The sequence below is a fragment of the Monodelphis domestica genome, chromosome 7 (genome assembly GCF_027887165.1).
Source record: "Monodelphis domestica isolate mMonDom1 chromosome 7, mMonDom1.pri, whole genome shotgun sequence".
NCBI lineage: Eukaryota > Metazoa > Chordata > Mammalia > Didelphimorphia > Didelphidae > Monodelphis > Monodelphis domestica.
The window spans coordinates 236924653-236941881 of NC_077233.1; the positions used below are offsets into that span (position 1 = coordinate 236924653).

General features: G+C 37.2%; 1 protein-coding gene across 1 annotated transcript in view; it reads left to right on the forward strand.

The window, feature by feature from the left end:
• Window positions 1-499: 499 nt before the first annotated feature.
• UGCG (UDP-glucose ceramide glucosyltransferase) overlaps window positions 500-17229 on the forward strand; it is a 61173-nt gene continuing 44443 nt past the window's right edge. Inside the window, exon 1 of the mRNA XM_001365764.4 lies at window positions 500-1353. Coding sequence (XP_001365801.1) covers window positions 1256-1353 — 98 coding nt within the window. The 5' untranslated portion in view covers window positions 500-1255. The remainder of the gene's footprint in view (window positions 1354-17229) is intronic.

Here is a 17229-nt window from a genome sequence, read left to right on the forward strand (position 1 = left end):
TAGATGATAGCTAGCTAGCTATTTTGTATATAATCAACAAAGGGAGGGAGCCAGCATTAAGGAGAATCGAGAAAATGCTTTCTGTAGAAGGTCGGATTTTAGCTGGGATTTGAAGGAAATCAGGGAAGTCAGGAGGTGAGATGAGGAAGGGAGTTCCTTTCGAAAATATGCAATAATATCTAGTTCTTTTTTTCTTTCTTTCTTTCTAAATAGTCTCATTCATTGCTCTTCACCCCGCCTACCCTTTCTTAGGGAAGGAGGAAGAAAAGGAAGAAAAAGAAGAACTTTAAAAAACATCATTGTTTCTTCTTTGGAAAGTGGGGAGGGAGATAAAGATTCCAGACACTCCCAATCTGCCCTCCTTTCCTTTACTTAGGATCGCAGGCTGGCGAGCATCCGAGAGCAGAAGCTAGCTCAGCCTGGTCCCGGGGCTGGAGTCTCGAGGGAGGGGTCCCGCCCCCTTTCGACAGAGAGGGGTGACGTCACGTAGTCGTGTGGCAGGAGGAGGGGCTGTCGGGGCGGTGCTGGGGAGGGCCTGGGATGCGGGGTTGGGCAGGAGCTGGAGAGGGAGGTGAGAAGGGAGTGGTGGAGGAGGAGGCGGAGGCATTGGGTTCTCTGCAGCGCGAGCTGCCTTTTTTCAGTTAGTGTGCGAAAGGACAGAGGGGGTAGCCGGGAGTATCTCCGCGAGACGCTAAGCTGGGTGACAGATAACAGAAGGAGGAGGAGGAGAAGGAAAAGGAGACGGAGGGGAGCGCGCAGCTTCCTAACCGGGGTGGAGTGGAAACAAAAAGGGCCTGAGAGATCCGTAGCTGCCGTTCCGGCGCTAGCCGCTGCGCCGGCAGCTCGGGGCATCCCAAACCCCGCTGAGGGGCGCGCAGGCGCGCGCGGGCTGCAGCAGCAGCAGCAGCAGCAGCAGCAGCCCCCTCTCCGCCCCCGGCCCCGGCCGGCTGACCGCCCGCCCTTGGCTGGCTCTCCCGGCCGGGCTATCCCCGCCCCCCACCTCCCGCTCTCCATCCTTTTCCCCATCATTCTCCCCCCCTCCCTTCTCCTCCCGGACCCAGCTCCTCCCCCGCGCCCCTCGGGCGCGCAAGCCGGGCTTGGGGCTGCTCGAGCCGCCTTCCGAGGCTGTGGCTGCGGCGGCGGCAGCGGCAGCGGCAGCGGCGACGACGGAGACTAAGACTACGACGACAACGCCGCGGGGAAAAGGGGAGTCGACGGGCGCCGGAACGGTGGCCCGGGTCGGGCGGTCCCGGTGATGGCGGTGTTGGACCTGGCCCAGGAGGGAATGGCCGTTTTTGGGTTCAGCCTCTTCGTCGTGCTGTGGCTCATGCATTTCATGTCCATTATCTACACGTGAGTTGGGGCTACCGGCGAGAGATGGGGGGGAGGGGCGGGAAGGGAGGGTCGCGGAGGGCTGCGACAGCGGCCGGGAGCTGAATCTAGCCTGTGCGGTCCGTCTCCTGCTTCTAATCCGCGACTGTGGAGGGGGGATGGTGCGGGGAGGCGCATCGAGCCCTAGCGACCCTCAGCAGGGGGTATCCACGAGGAAGGACTGCTCTATGGGGTGGGGGTTCCTGGAACCGGGAGCTGTTTTGTCTGCGGCCTACTAGGTTGTATGGGGGGGGTACCCCCAAGGGGCCAGAGGATGGAGAAAATTGCTTTGAGAGGCAGCAGGGGCTTTAGGGAAATAGTATGTGAATGGGGGTTGGGAAGTAGGTTGAGGTTTTATTAATTTTTTTGGTGGGGGAGTAGTAAAGACTGGTGGGGTAAGGAGGTTTGGCTTTGTATGGATGCTGGACTGCAACTGCAGTGGAGTGCAGAGTCGAAAGGTGCCTGCTAATCGCGGTTTGGAAATGAGAAGTCCTAGGTGACTACCATTGGGAATTAGGAAAGGGAGAATGTGACTTACTTTATTATGTAGGTGACTCAGTCAACTAGGGTCAGCTGTGAGCTAGGGATTGGGTGTTCTTTGGAACAAAAATTGTTGTATTGTGGATTTTTTTTTCACTTGTCATTGTTCACATTTCTTTTGAGGGGATGATTGTTTCCTCTGGGAGTTACACACAGCCACCTGCTGGTCACCCTATTGATTTCTCTCTTACTGGAAGAGATCTGTGTACCTAGGTGTAGACCCTGCCCACCTTGAAAAATGCCTCACACAGGTCTTCTGAGCTATCTAGGACTTGTCAAGTCAGCTAATAGTGTCCCCCACGCCCCTTCTTGGATTCAACTGATTTCAAATTATCTTATTGTGGAAGTAAAAATCCTGGTAAGAACTATTCTTTTCACAAATATCAAATCTCTCTTCCTTTTCTTTTAAAAACAGGACTTAAGTTTAGAGAGATTAAAAATATATTTTAATTGTCTTATTATAAGGATTGGGGAAATGAGCTAAAGTTTATGTCTAATTTGAAAGTCTTGTTAGTTTGCCTCAACGTATAGTTTCATGGAGAAAAGAAAGATTCTTGAGGGTTTGTTTTTGTTTTTACCTTTCTATAGAGAAAGAAGCCCACTTTCTACCAGGTACCTAGGACTCTGGCAGTCCTGTGCTGATTATTGCCATCTACTCACTTAAGTAAAGTGTTAGGAGAAAGCTATTCAATTTTAGGGTTTAAGTAACTTTTTTCACCCCTACTGCAGTAAAATTAGACTTTAGCCCCTTTTTCCATGTCCATTGTTGGAACATTGCTTATTTGTTAGTACTAAAGAAAGGTGCTATAATTCCTGATATTTTATAAAACGTAAAGCAATATATTCCGTGCATGTGGTAGTAGTGATGTTTCTAGATAAGTGAAATGAATAGAGGTTCATTCTTCTAGGTTTTTGAGTTGGAGGTTAAATTGCAGGTAATGTTAATTTAGTTGCTCCTTGAGAACTAAATGTATTGAAGTTCAGCCATTATCATCGTTCTATATATGTTCTAATTTTTTCACATAAAGGCACTGAAAAAAATTTTTTAATGAGCCACGTGACAGGATTAAAATCGACTAAGGTTTTAAGTATTGTCAAACCTTGTTTGCTTAATGATTCCTCATTAGACTATATGAAACAGCCAGTGTTTATTAATGCTTTACATGCCAAGCAATGTGCTAAGTATTCAAAGAAAAAAATGAAAATTCTTACTCTCAAGGAGCTTACAGTCTGACAGGAAAGACATGTACATAAATTGGTAAATTTGTGAAATGCTTTTTTTAAGTTGAAAAAAAATAAGTACATTTCAGAAACTTTAGAATAGAACCTCCTTTTCCATTAAGTTTATGAATTTGGCTTTTTGTACTGGTATACCTGTATATGTTGGGTGTGTTTTTTTAAAGTTACATTTCTAATATTAAATAAGCTTATGTTTAGAAGTATAATGGGATATTGATAGTTAAAGATGTAATTATGAATACTTTTTTGAAAATAATTCTTTTGTAAAGCAAATAACTACTACTTAAATTTAAACTTTGTTTAAATTCTGCTCTATGAAATTAAAATACAAAGGCAACATTGTACATTTGGCTTCATTTGTGCTTCTTGTGATTCCTTTCACTGAAATAGACAGTTTCTGAACATTTGAAATATGCTCTTAAACAGGGAACTTTTCTTCCTTTTTTTTTTAAGCTGTAGTTGATGTTAAATGATTTCAATTGTCAGGATTTTCACAAGGAAGGATATATAAAATAATTAAAGCCATGGCAAATTATTTAAATTAAAAGATTTGTGTTACAACAATACACTGGTTTGCAATTATGTGATTCCTTTTTTTCAATAAAGAAATGCCATTTCTTATGGTGTAGTAGAAACAGATATGTATTGCAAAAAAGACCTCTGTTTTGGTCCTCATTTCAATCCTTTCTCTACCTCTTACCAGCTGCATAGCTTTGAGCAAGTTCTGAACCTTATTTATTTATTTTTTAATTGGTAAGTTTAGAAATTTGTACAAAATGTTTTCTAAAGTCCTTTCTGACATTTTCTTAATCTTTGAATGTGCTGCTTTACATTCATACTATTAGTGCATTCCCTTATTTGAGAGGTTTTTTTACCTTGTCTGCATTTTTTTAAACTTTGTAATTAGTTTAAGCTTATTAAATTAAAAAACCTAGTATATTCACTGAAAGTTAATATTCATGAGTTTGACAAAATTAAGATCTATTTTTTGAGAAAACAAATTCAAGTCTATTCAAATGTCTGATTTTCCATATTCTATAACATGAATGACATTTTTGGATCACTTGATCTTGATATTCTTTTACTATTTTTAGGGTGAAAAGTTCATAAATGCATAAAATCACAAAATGATCTTCCCTTTAAAAACAACAGATTTGCGTTTAATTAATAAGTTTTAAATAAGTTTGTAATGAATCTTAGTAGTTTAGCTAATTTACTTTAATCTTTTAGATCCAGACAGAAAAATAGGGGCTGAAATTTTATCTATATTAAGAAGAGAGATGATGTAGACTATACTGGTATGTGAAACTATGTTTTTTTTTTCCTTCTGATGTTAGGAATTATATTTGTGCCCTAAAATGACATTGACAAAATATTAGAGTACTTACAGGTCTATATAAAATGGCATCATTTTTCTTTCTAACTTTTTTTTAAAGCTTGTTGACTCACAGACTCATTTAAATGCACAGTCATCATCTGATTTTATCAGAAAGTTAAAAAATATATTGATAAGTGCTTTTATGTGTTGGTATTTAATAATGCTTTTGAAAAAGCTTTCCCCAGTAATTGTTACTGTCTCTATATGGTTCTGCTCCAGTACCTTAACAGTTGTGGCAGAGATGATGACTCTGACTCTGACTCTGGGAGGTTGTTCTATCAAACTGGAAAGCATGGTTGTGAACATATATGGTGTCTACATTTTTAAGGCCTGGCCTGGCTTTTCAGAAGCAGGTTTGCTAGTAGAGTAGGTGAAGAATTAATTCTTTGGCAATTAGGAACCATGGAATAAATTAAACAGAAGAACCTCTTTATATTTCTTCAGTGACAGTTGCACAGTCATAAAAGAAGAGTAGAGGGAGCCAAGGAAACTAAGAAATAATTTTTTTTTTTAGATTGCTTAAAAACATTAAGGTATATATGAAATTTTCCTGAGGACCTCTGATGATGAAATGATATCAAGGATCTGACCCAAATCTGTAAGAATATTCCATAAATAAAACCAGAAGACTGTGAAGTTGCAGCTAAATGTCCAGGAAAGGCCTGCAGGAAAGAACTTGGTGCAGTTGCTTTTCTCATATACCCAAAGGCCACAGAAAGTAGTTTATGGAACACTTGGCCATTTCACCTTGGCAGTTAGTGCTCATGATGCAAGTAAGCAAACAGAGCGATGTGAAGGTAATTTGTAAAACATTTATGGAGGTGAAAGATTATGAGTACTTTAATTTCAGAAAAGATAGAAAAACTGTGGAAAGGAAAATTAATGTATAGAAATCACTAGTGGCATTTAATATGGCTTTCCCTTGAGAGCCCCTTTTTTAGATGAAACTGGAAGGAGGACAAAAAGTTGTTAAATTCCATGTAAAACCTGACTAGATCCTTCAACCAAATCAACATATGTTTTTATACGTGGTTGACTTTAATGTGCTAGGTGTGCACATAGGAAGATGATGAAAAGTAACTGGGAAAACCAGGTTTAGGAGTAACAAAGGAAACTATATTGTGAACACTAAGAAAGTTGGAAAGTACTGGATGTGGTAGGAACTGAACTTTACCTTTCATTACCAAAATTTTGATAACCAAAAACATTATCAACAATACCAAAAATATAATTTGATTTTATTTTTATGGGAAATAACTATCATGGTGGTCATCATTTTAGAATTGGGTCTTTGCAGTTAGGCCAACAGCTATTTAGAAAAAGGTAAAAGTCGACTCTAAATTAGAATAAAAGATAAAGCCTCAGCTATTTAAACCAGCTGTTGCTGTTCCTGGTACCTGGAATGTATTCCCTTCTCATTTCTACTTCTTAGAATCTTTCACTTCCTTCAAAACTGCTGAGTTCACCTCAGCTTCTAATGTCCTCCTTTCTCATTTGTATTTAGCTCATTGAAATTTTAAAAATTTTATATTCTCTATGTACTTACATATATTCATGTTGTCTCCATGATATAAGTGTCTTGAGAGCCAGGACTATTTTTTATAGCACACTACTTGGCAAGGAGGCATTTGAATGATACTTGAGGATTGATTCTGGAAAATGGAAAATTAGTGGCACTTATTATTGGCACTTAAAAGAGAATTTTAGCAGATATGAAATTGCTACCAACATGAAGTAGGTAAAAGATCCTTATAATTGCATCAATTTTATCTCCTTGCCTAGTGGAGAGATGATGGCCAAGGGCAACATGAGTTTAGAATTTAACTTAAATCTGTGATCCTTGAATCTCATTTGTAAAACATATATGGAGGAGGTGAAAGATTATGAATAGCTTCATCAAAGAAGAGATAAAAAACCTGTGGAAAGAGAATCTATAGAAATCAGAGTCAATCTGGCTTACCTTTAAGAGACTTTTTAAATGAAACTGGAAGAAAGACAACAAATAGACATGAAGTGAAACAGATTTCAGGATTTCTATAGAAATTGATTCTCATCATCAGTGACAGTAGAACTGCCACATTTGGACCCTATATAAAATGAATGAGAAAATGGAAAATGGCAGTTGAGATAGGAAGAGAAGATCAAGTACCCACAGGAAAATTCTATGCCAATGATGACACTTTTTTTTAATCCCTTACCTTCCATCTTAGAATCAATATTGTGTATTGGTTCCCAGGCAGAAGAGTGGTAAGGGCTAGGCAATGGGGGTTCAGTGACTTGCCTAGCTAGGAAGTGTCTGAGGTTAGATTTGAACCCAGGACCTTCCATATCTAGGCCTGGCTCTTAATCCACTGAGCTGCCCCTCCCCCCAAGATGACACATTTTTAAAGCATTCAGGGGATCCATTTTCAAAGTATATGAGGATAGAATTAAAAAAAGAATAGAATAGATCACATAGTATTACAGACAGAAAAAGAATAATAACTTGCAACTAATGTATAACAAATACATAATATAAAGTAACAAAACTTTCTCATTTCTACAAAAACTTTATAAAAATTGATGAAGATGAGATTAATAAACTTTCATTCGTGTGTTTCTGCAGAAGACCACATTTTCATAGTCAGCTAGTGGTATAACAAATTCCTGATTGTTAATGCAAAAACACCTTTGCATTGGAGCAAGAGTAGCGATAAAGGTTCTCTTCCCAGATGTGTATTGTGCTTATGCTAAGATCATGTAAATTATTTTGATAAATGTGACCAACCATAAGATAAATATAAACTTTGTTCTGAATCATCCCTGATTCTTAAGATAAAGCAGTAATAAGGCAGATTATATGCTTACCAAAAATGTTCTCTATCATGGAGAAATTCCTATACAAAATCTAAATGTAAAAGTGCTTTCTTATATAATCTTTTAGAAATTCCTGTTTGTGAATGTCATATACTAATTATTGAGATCTAAAAGAGCATAACACTTCTAATGAGATACTCTGTCATAGTGAGACCACATCTGGAATTTTGTGTTCAGTTTTGGACACCACAATTTAAGAATGATGTGATAAACTGAAGATCATCTACAGCAGGGCAAATGGAGGTAGAAAAGGTCTGAGGCCCTGTTGAAAGAACTGGGTATGTTGAACCTAGAGAATAAGCTATGGAAACATGATAGGCACCTTCCAGTATTTGAAAGGCTATTATGTGAAAGAGGTTTAGACTTGTTCTATTTGTCTTAGAACAGTAGGAGCAGTGAGTGGTAGTTAGAAAGAAGCAAATTTAGGTTTGATATAAGGGGGGAATCCCCCCTCCCCAACTTCCTAATAATGAGACCTGTACAGAAATGGGATGGGATGCCTATAGAGGTGGTGGGTCCTTCCTCTACGCCTACATCCCCATTGGAGATCTTCAGTCAGGGTGGATGATCAATTTTCAGGTATATTACTATGAGGATTTCCTTCCTGGTATGGGTTGGGTTGAATGGACTGCTCAAGTTCCTTCAAATTCTAGTTTCTGTGAATATGTGACAGACCCTATACACACACACACCACACACACACACACACACACACACACACACACATTAAATTGGGTTAAGAATTGAATAGGAAGAGATTGGGTTGGATTTTATTGGTAGTACTTTTATTGGTAGTACTTTCAGTCATACAAAGCTGCTCCCTGCTACAAAAACTCCTCTCCTTACTCCTTCTTCTATAGAGCTGTGTGTCATATAACAGCCATGTTTTAAACAGAGTCAGAATTTCGGAGATCTTAAAGTGTTGGATGACATGTGGGATAACAAGAGCATATTACTAAAATGACTTGAACAATAAGTAAAATCCAAAACATTGGGGAACATATGGATGAAATTTTGACTGAGGCACCTTACTTCTCAGAAAGTTTTCTTTTCTGCAAGATAATTGAATTGGAGTGGATGATCTCTTAAGGTTCTTTTGATCTCTCAATCCTGGGATGCTAGAAGAATGTGACCAGATCAAGTATTGAGATTGAGGAATAGAAGAAAATGGAAAGCATCAGTATTAAACTGGTAGCTACAAAATATTTTAAAAATAATTTATTTTGTTTTTACATCATCACATTTTCTCTTGTATATCTCCATCTTTCCCTCCCAGAAAGTCTGTTCCTTTATAAAAAAGAATTAAAAAAAATATATTACCTTCCATCTTAAAATCAATACTATGTATTAGTTCCAAGATAGAAGGAGTGGCTAAGTGAGGGTTAAGTGTCCAAGGTCACAAAGCTAGGAAGTGTCTCAGACTAGATTTGAACCCTAGATCTCCCATCTCTAGGCCTGGCCTTCAATCCACTGAACCATCTAATAGCCCCTCAGTTTGTTTTTTAAAGAGGAAATGGTCAAACAATTCAGCAAAATCTCTACAACATTTTAAAAGAAAGCCTCCATCATTTTAGAAGGACTCTTAAGTATTATTAAAGAATGAAGACAAGAACCATATTGGAGTATAAGGCATAGGGATGATATAGGGATGGTTTGGGATTAGATTCACAATAAGGAATGAAGTACCACAGTAGTGAAATTCTTTACTTATCAAGGAATTGTTTGGTTGTCAGTCATAAAAATGCCATTGTCAAATCTCTTCATTGAAACTGAATTTTAAAAAAATATAATGCCTTTGTATATAGTTTTTAAAACTATATAATTGAAAAATAGAATATGAATGACCTACCCGAAGGATGAAAATAATGCACAAGATTGTCCCATATATTGGAAATGTACCTTCTTCTCTTCAGCCAAAGTTTCTTTCAAAGCTCAATTCAAGTGCCACCACATACACAAAATTTACCTCATATACTATACTTGTTTGTGTACATCTCCCTCTTCTCTCTCACCCTCATAAAAAGGAATCTCCTTAAGACTATTGATGTTTTTGTCTTTGTATCATCAGGACCTAGCAAATGTGCCTTGGCCTGTAGTAGATACATGGTAGTTGATTGTTAAGTACCTTTGAATACGGATCATCAATTTTCATAAATGAATTTATATTTATTTTGTAATAAACTATACATTCCTTTTTTATGAAACATTAGCTACACAGGACATCATTGTTTATTGTTATTTTCAGTAAATTAGATGTCTATAACTGGTGGAAAAAGTTCTGGGTTTGTAATCAGAAGACCTAGTTTTGAATTCTAGCTCTGCTACTTACTAACCTATGTGACTGTAGGTAACATTTTATCTCTCTGAACCTTGACTTTAGTTTCTGGTATTGGGTATAAGATGAAATGCTTTTTTTGATCCCTTCCAAGTCTCAATTTGTGCTTCTCTGAAAGATGGTATATTTTGAACAAACAAGATGGAACTATTAAGGCAAACTGGTCCTAGGCATTAAAGTAAATATTTCAAATGATAAAATGTAGGGTTTTTTTCATGCCAAAATTGCCATTTCCTTTGGACAATTTGGAGAACTTTTTAAGAGAAATTTTAATGCTCCTAAAAGGGATATAAAGGTTAAGTTTTAAGTTGTTTGATTTTTTTAATCACAAAAGTTCTAAAACCAGTATAACTCGAATTTTAGGACTGGGATACAACAAATAATGGTAATGCCATGACAACTAAAGTTAGTGGAAAGAAATGAATGCTTTTTAAATTTTTTTAAATTACTCGGACAACTAATTGTTAGAATTTTATTTCTTCTCAAAAGGAACTGCACTAAATGCTATCCTTCTTTTTCTCATATTCAAGACATATTACTGAGAAAATAGAATATCCCAAGAACACCTTTCAAATATTTCTTCCCTCATACTTAATACTAGTTTTAATCACTAAGGTTTTTTTTTTCTTTTTTGCTTGCCAATTGTGAATACTCGTGTAACTATGTTACCTTCCATTTTCTATTAGAATTCTTAACTGAATTAAGTAGTTCAAGTATCATTATCTCTAGATGAGGAATCTGAAGCTCTGATAGTGACTTGTCTGGTGACTTGCCTCATGAGTAATTGAGCTGGAATTAAAACCCAATTAAGTAGAAATTCTGTGCTTTTCCTCTTATATCATCCTTTTATCCCTTTCTAATTGGGTAAAAGCTTATTTCCTATGATTAAAAATGCAAACAACCTTGCCTCCTACTTTTATTTCCAACTTTTTTATTATAGCAAATTTTTTTAACCCAGCTGATCTATAGATACTTTTGAATTTTAAGATCTCTATATCATCTTATAGAAGTTAGTGTCATGGATGGTTATAATAGAGGCCATGTAGAAAAGTCATGAATTAATGTATTGTGAATTTTAGTAATTAGAAATTATTCTGTAAGAATTGACTGCTTGAAATTCTACTTACAGGATTCAAAATAAGTTTTATTTATGGGCCTTAGAATTAGAAATTCAACTGAGAACATATTTTCTTATCTTAATAAAAAATTCCCCCAAAGTAAAACTCTTAGATAGTATTAGTTTAAATCCCAAGGAAAGGTGAACTGAAAGGGTTTAAATGTTGTAGTTTCAGTTGTTCAAGGGCACTTTTTAATAACATCTTTCAGTAATTAAACTCCCTTGAATGAACTACAAGATCAACATGACTTATAGTATATTTGACTAGTAATTAGTATTATGGTGAAGTCCCAGCTTAGGAGCACTAAGAATTGTAGTGGTGGGTTTTTTTATGGGGGGGTGTGCAGATTTTAATATTTAAAGACAACTTGATTGACATTTCCTGTGATTCTTCTACCCATCCCCAGAATCCAATTAACCAAGTGCAGCCAGTTCTGCTTCCCTCATATTTTTTGCATCTCTCTCTTCAATGTAACATTCACACAGCTGTGAAACTAAGTTTCCTAACACATAATGATCATATCACTCTCCTGCTTTCAATAGCTTTCCTTTGCCCAAAGGATGAAATATAGCCTGGAAGTTAAGGCCCTTCATGGGCTAGTTTCACATGAGGTGTCATAGGGCAAGAGCAAGAATTTTTAACTTCTAGTTAGAAATGCTCTGCGTCTGAATCCTGTTCTGACTCTTGTTCAATTTTGAGGAGGCCATTTAACATTAATTTCTTTCTCTATAAAAGAAAATAATACTTGTTGTGTCCCTCTCAAAGTATAGTTTTAAAAACCAAATGAGATAAAATAAAGTGTTTTAAAAAGCACATAAAGTTATGTAAATGCAATTCATTGTTACTGTTATTATTCTTGTTCTATTCTAGTCAAACTGTGCTACCAACTTTCTCCACATTTGGCCCTGTCCTGCCTTACCTTATTTATGGGAGAATCTTCCATGACTGGAATGTACTCCTTCCACTTCTCTGTTGACATTCTTTTCTTTCTTTTTAAGGATCTCCTCTGTGAAATCTTTCCTGAACCCCCTTTCCCCAAATAAAAGTTTTCTCTCTTCTTGTATTTCTTACGGCACTTTGTCTTTCCTATTCTGTTTTGTACATAGGTGGTACATATTTCTAACATTTCTAATAGATCAGTTGAACTAATTCTTTGATCACTTGTTGGGATTTTCACTATTCCTTCAGAAATTTTGTAGAAATCAAAATTTCAAACTCACTGGCCTTGTAGTAACAGACTTTGTCCTTTTTGTCTTATTTTTGAAAACTGGGGCATTCTCCTTGATTTTTTTTAAAGTATAATTTATAGTAGTGTAGCCATCACATCTGCCAATTCTTTGACCATCGTATTTTCTTTTGGGCCTGCTAGCTTGAATTTAACAAGAGTAACTAGTTTTCTTCTTATCTCCCTGATTGAGTTTTTTTACCTATTTACCTAAGCTATTTCTTGTTACAGCTTTTTTAGTACAAAGATCATTCTCCTTGGCAAAGAAAACAGAAGCAGAATAGAGTTGACCAGCTGTGACTTGTCATCCATTATTATAGTTCAGTGTATGCTGAGCAGTAGTCTTAACTTAATTCATCCTTTTTCCCAGGCAAACTCAAAACAAAACAGTCCCTTAGACTCCCTTTTTGTTGTTTTTGACTTAACTTTCCAGGCTTAGTTGATTTTTACATTTATCAGTAAGCATTTATTAAATGATTGCTGTGTGCCAAACACATTGCTTAGAGCTAGGGGTACAAATGCAACATTAAACAATTACCCTCCCCGACATATATTCTCTTCTGAGGACATGTGTTCACAGATAGTACATAAAGTAAATAAGTAATTTGATTGGGTGGAGGGAAGGAAGCACTAAAAACTGGGAGAATCAAAAAAGGTCTTTTGGAGGAGGTGGTATTTGAACTGAATCTTGAAAGGGGGCTAGAGGTTTCAGGGGTTGAAGGTAGGGAAAACATTTCAGCACTTGGAGTGGGAAGAACATTCAGTGCAGAAGTAGGAAATGGAGTGTTTGTATAAGGGACAGCAAGCAGATGTACATGAGGAGCAATATGAAATCAGTTTGGAGAAAGAAAGACCTACAGCCAAGTCATGAAAACTTTGCTAAAGATAGAGATGGTTGTCTTTTATCCTAAGGACAGTAAAGATTCATTCTTTTCTTAAGCAGGAAAGTACTACATCCAGAGTGATGCTTTCAGTATATCAATTTAGCAGCTTTGTGGAGGATGATTGGAGGCAGGAAGAACTGGATGTAGAGAGAACAATTAGAAGGGTCTTGCAGTAAAGGCAAGGGATAATGAGAACCTGGACTATGGTGATGGTGGTGTGAATTAAAAGGGAATAGATGTTTGTAGGTTAATAGAATGTTAGCTTTAGAGCTGGAAGGTTCTTCAGCATCAATCTAATCCTATCCCTTAGTTTTAAAGATGTGGAAACTGAAGTTTCAGGAAAGTTAAGTGAGTTGCCTAAAGTTACACAGGTAATAAATATGTTGAGGAGGTGCCATCAAACAAAACAATTTGGCAACTGCTTAAATGTAGCTTTAGAAAACAAAGAGTTAAAGACACTTGGGTTGTAGAATTCCTAAAAGAATGGTAGTGCTCTCAAAATAAATAAGAAAGCTAGGAAGGATGGTTTCTGGGTTGAATTTGAGATGAGTTTGGGATATAGTAGGTGAAGCAGTCAAGTATTCAGTTGGAAGTATAGTTGGAACTCAGGTGAGAGATGAGAGGGAATTAGATATGAAGGTAGATTTCAGAGAGATGAGAGCACCCTGGAGGAAAAAAAGGTGCTTTACTTTTAAAGTTCTCAATGTTTGTGCTATAGCTTAATTTCCACCAATATTTGACTTAGAAAGCAATTATTTTAATATGCCATATTGGATTTCTGTCACAGTGGTTGGAAAATTCTTTGTTGATATAAGATAATTAACTTTTCATTAGGAGATTAACCTTTTTTGTTTGTTCCTATCCACATACTTTTTGAATTGGACATGCTGATTAAAAAAAACAACAACCTTACCCTTCATGTAAGATACTGTGTGTTGGTTCTAAGGCAGAAGAACAATAAGAGGTAGGCAATGGGAGTTAATTGACTATATGAAAGGATCACACAGCTAAGATGTGATGCCAGATTTGGGGTCAGGTTTGAACTTGAACTCAGGACCTCCCATCTCCAGGCTGGGTTCTTAATGAACTGTGCTTTCTTAGATGCTCCTTGCTACACTCTAGAGGAGGGAGCACCCCCCCCCCCCAAGGACTCCCCCCAATCAATCAATCAATCAATCTATCTATCTCTCTCTCTCCCCCTCCCTTCCCTCAGTAGAGGCAAGAATTTCTTCTGGGAATTTATCTGCCAGTAAAATTATAGGTTTAGAAATGAATAGATTAAACATTATTAAATTGACAAAACCCTTATTAAAGTCCTACTCTGATTCTTTATCATGGAATGAAGGGGGATTCTTTTTTTTTTTTAAACCCTTACCTTCCATCTTGGAGTCAATACTGTGTATTTGCTCCAAGGCAGAAGAGTGGTAAGGGCTAGGCAATGGGGGTCAAGTGACTTGCCCAAGGTCACACAGCTAGGAAGTGTCTGAGGTCAGATTTGAACCTAGGTCCCGTCTCTAGGGCTGGCTCTCAACCCCCTGAGCTACCCAGCTGCCCTTATGAAGGGGGATTCTTGAAGAACCTCCCAGTAGAATCTAGACTGTCAGGTTCTAGAAAACTGGAAAGCCTTTGAGTATGCCCAAAGATAAGCCTAAATAATTAGACTCATAGAAGTTTATCACCACTATCTTGTCCATCATATTTTATATACAGATAAAAAATTGATACCTATGAAATCCTATATGAATTTTACTAAAGTCTAAAGGGGATAGCATCTATTTTGGTTGGAAGTAGTATCCATACCAATGAAATCACATACTCTAATAGTAAAATTGGTATGAATATTGAAAGGCAAGTAATTGACTTTAAGTGGTATCAGATAAAGAATAAATGATTTCTGAAGTACTGTGAAGTGGGTCATTTGCCTGTGGTTTATGTTTTTGGAGTTTCTTATGCTACTGAGGTATTATGTAGGAAAAAAAAAGGTTGACTTGAACTTCAAAGACTTGGGTTCAAATTTCAGCTCTTTCACTTTTTAATTTTGTGAACTTGAGCAAGTCTTAGGAACATATCTCATTTGTAAAGTGAGGGAGTTGGACTTGATGACATTTGAAGTTCTTTTAATTCCAAATCTGTTATCCTGTGAAGAAAGGAAGGAAACCGACATTATGATCTAGGTATTAGAGGCTGTGAAGTGGTGAGAAGAAAGCAATGATAAATATGAATATGAAAAAAAGAACCAAATTGAATAGTGATTAATATAGTGAGCACCAGCATATTATGCCTCCTTTCCCATCACCTGACATCCCCTTTATGTTTATCACAGAGTTAGAATTGACTATTTTTCTGGATCACATTAGCCTATTTTTTCAGTATCTTTGAATCTCTTCTTTTTTTTTTTTAAACCCGTACCTTCTGTCTTGGAGTCAATACTGTATATTGGCTCCAAGGCAGAAGAGTGGTAAGGGCTAGGCAATGGGGGTCAAGTGACTTGCCCAGGGTCACACAGCTAGGAAGTGGCTGAGGCCGGATTTGAACCTAGGACCTCCCGTCTCTAGGGCTGGTTCTCAATCCACTGAGCTACCCAGCTGCCCCCGTGAATCTCTTCTATTGTACCCAGGAATAAAGGAAGGGAATGCTGTACTTTATTTGCTAATCATCACCTTTTCGAATATTAATCTCTGCTTTCTGCAAACTTCTTTCCAGATAACCCTTAAACTCTTCACTGCATTTTCCTTGTTATATTCTTCCAATATTTCTGGGTTGCTTCAATGATAATTTCATCCTTCAAAATATAGAACCAATGAGGTTCAATTTTGTAAGTTGTATTTTAAGAACATTTATAAACTGAAGACTGTCCAAAGAAGGGCAATCATAATTATAAAAAGACTTGAGTTCGTGCCATACATGAATCAGTAGAAGAAATGAAATGTTTATTGGGTAGAAGAGAAGACTTAGTGGGGACATGAGAGCTGTCTTCAAGTATTTAAAGGCCTTTGGTACCTATCTGTTCAGGATAGATGGAATGATAATAAATGACAGAGAAAGCAAATGCTTTATTTGTTGTTGTTTAGTCCTGTCCCACTCTTCGTGGTCTCATCTGAGGTTTTCTTGGCTGAGATATTGGAGTGGTTTTTGTTGTACTATATATGTAGTATAGCTACAAAGTAATGAGGTAGTTCATGAAATTCACTTTTAATTATAACCATATGGCCCAGACCAAATCCATATTTTCTTTCCCTCTCTACTTAGTCTGTTATTTACTTGTAGTAGATGACTATTTCATAGAATCATAGAAACTTAAAATATTAGAATATTTGGCAAGATCTCTTGCACATTAAACATTTTTAACATCACTTATATGGGACATTATTTGAAAATTGTTATCCTAAAGACAATTCCATTTAAAAAGAGACAGGGAAAGCTAGTAGTATATAATTTAATTTAATCTGGGAACTCCCAGATTAGGAAATTCTTGCTACCCTTATAGGCTACAACCTTCTCTGTACCATGTAGTCTTTTTTTTTTTTTAAACCTTCACCTTCAGTCTTGGAGTCAATACTATGTATTGGTTCCAAGGCAGAAGAGTGGTAAGGGCTAGGCAATGGGGGTTAAGTGACTTGCCCAGGGTCCCACAGCTGGGAAGTGTCTGAGGCCACATTTGAACCCAGGACCTCCCGTCTCTAGGGCTGGCTCTCAATCCACTGAGCCACCCAGCTGCCCCCCTCCTCCCAATATTGTCTTATGAGAGGTTTCTGGGGACAATAAAATGTTAATTGAATTACTCAGGATTAAAAAGTCACTGTGTTTCAGAGGTATGATCCAGATTTTTTTTTTTACTTATTTTTGTCTTTCTATCTGCTACTCCATTTGCCTCTCTATTTGAAAAAGTATTCCATTGTTATACCAATTGCTAGTAAGTTCTAGTTTCATCATAAGACATAATCATCCTGTAGTTATTGTTTACAGTGACAAACTCATATTTAATAGAAATTCTAATAATGCTATTAGTGCAGCTATCGAATTGAATCAACGGCACATCCATTGTTTTGCAGTTTGGTATTAGTGTCCTAGAATTCAAATCATAAGAAATAATGAAAAGAGCACTTGGGAAAAGAGCAGAGGACTTTGGATTTTAAATCCTTACTTTGCCACTTACTGTGTGACCTCAAACAAATCTCTTAACTTCTCTGAGCCTCAGTTTCCTTACCTATAAAAAGAATCCATTTTATGATCTATGATTCTCTAACCTATACAGTGCCAGGCTAATGGCCTATTTATTCTAC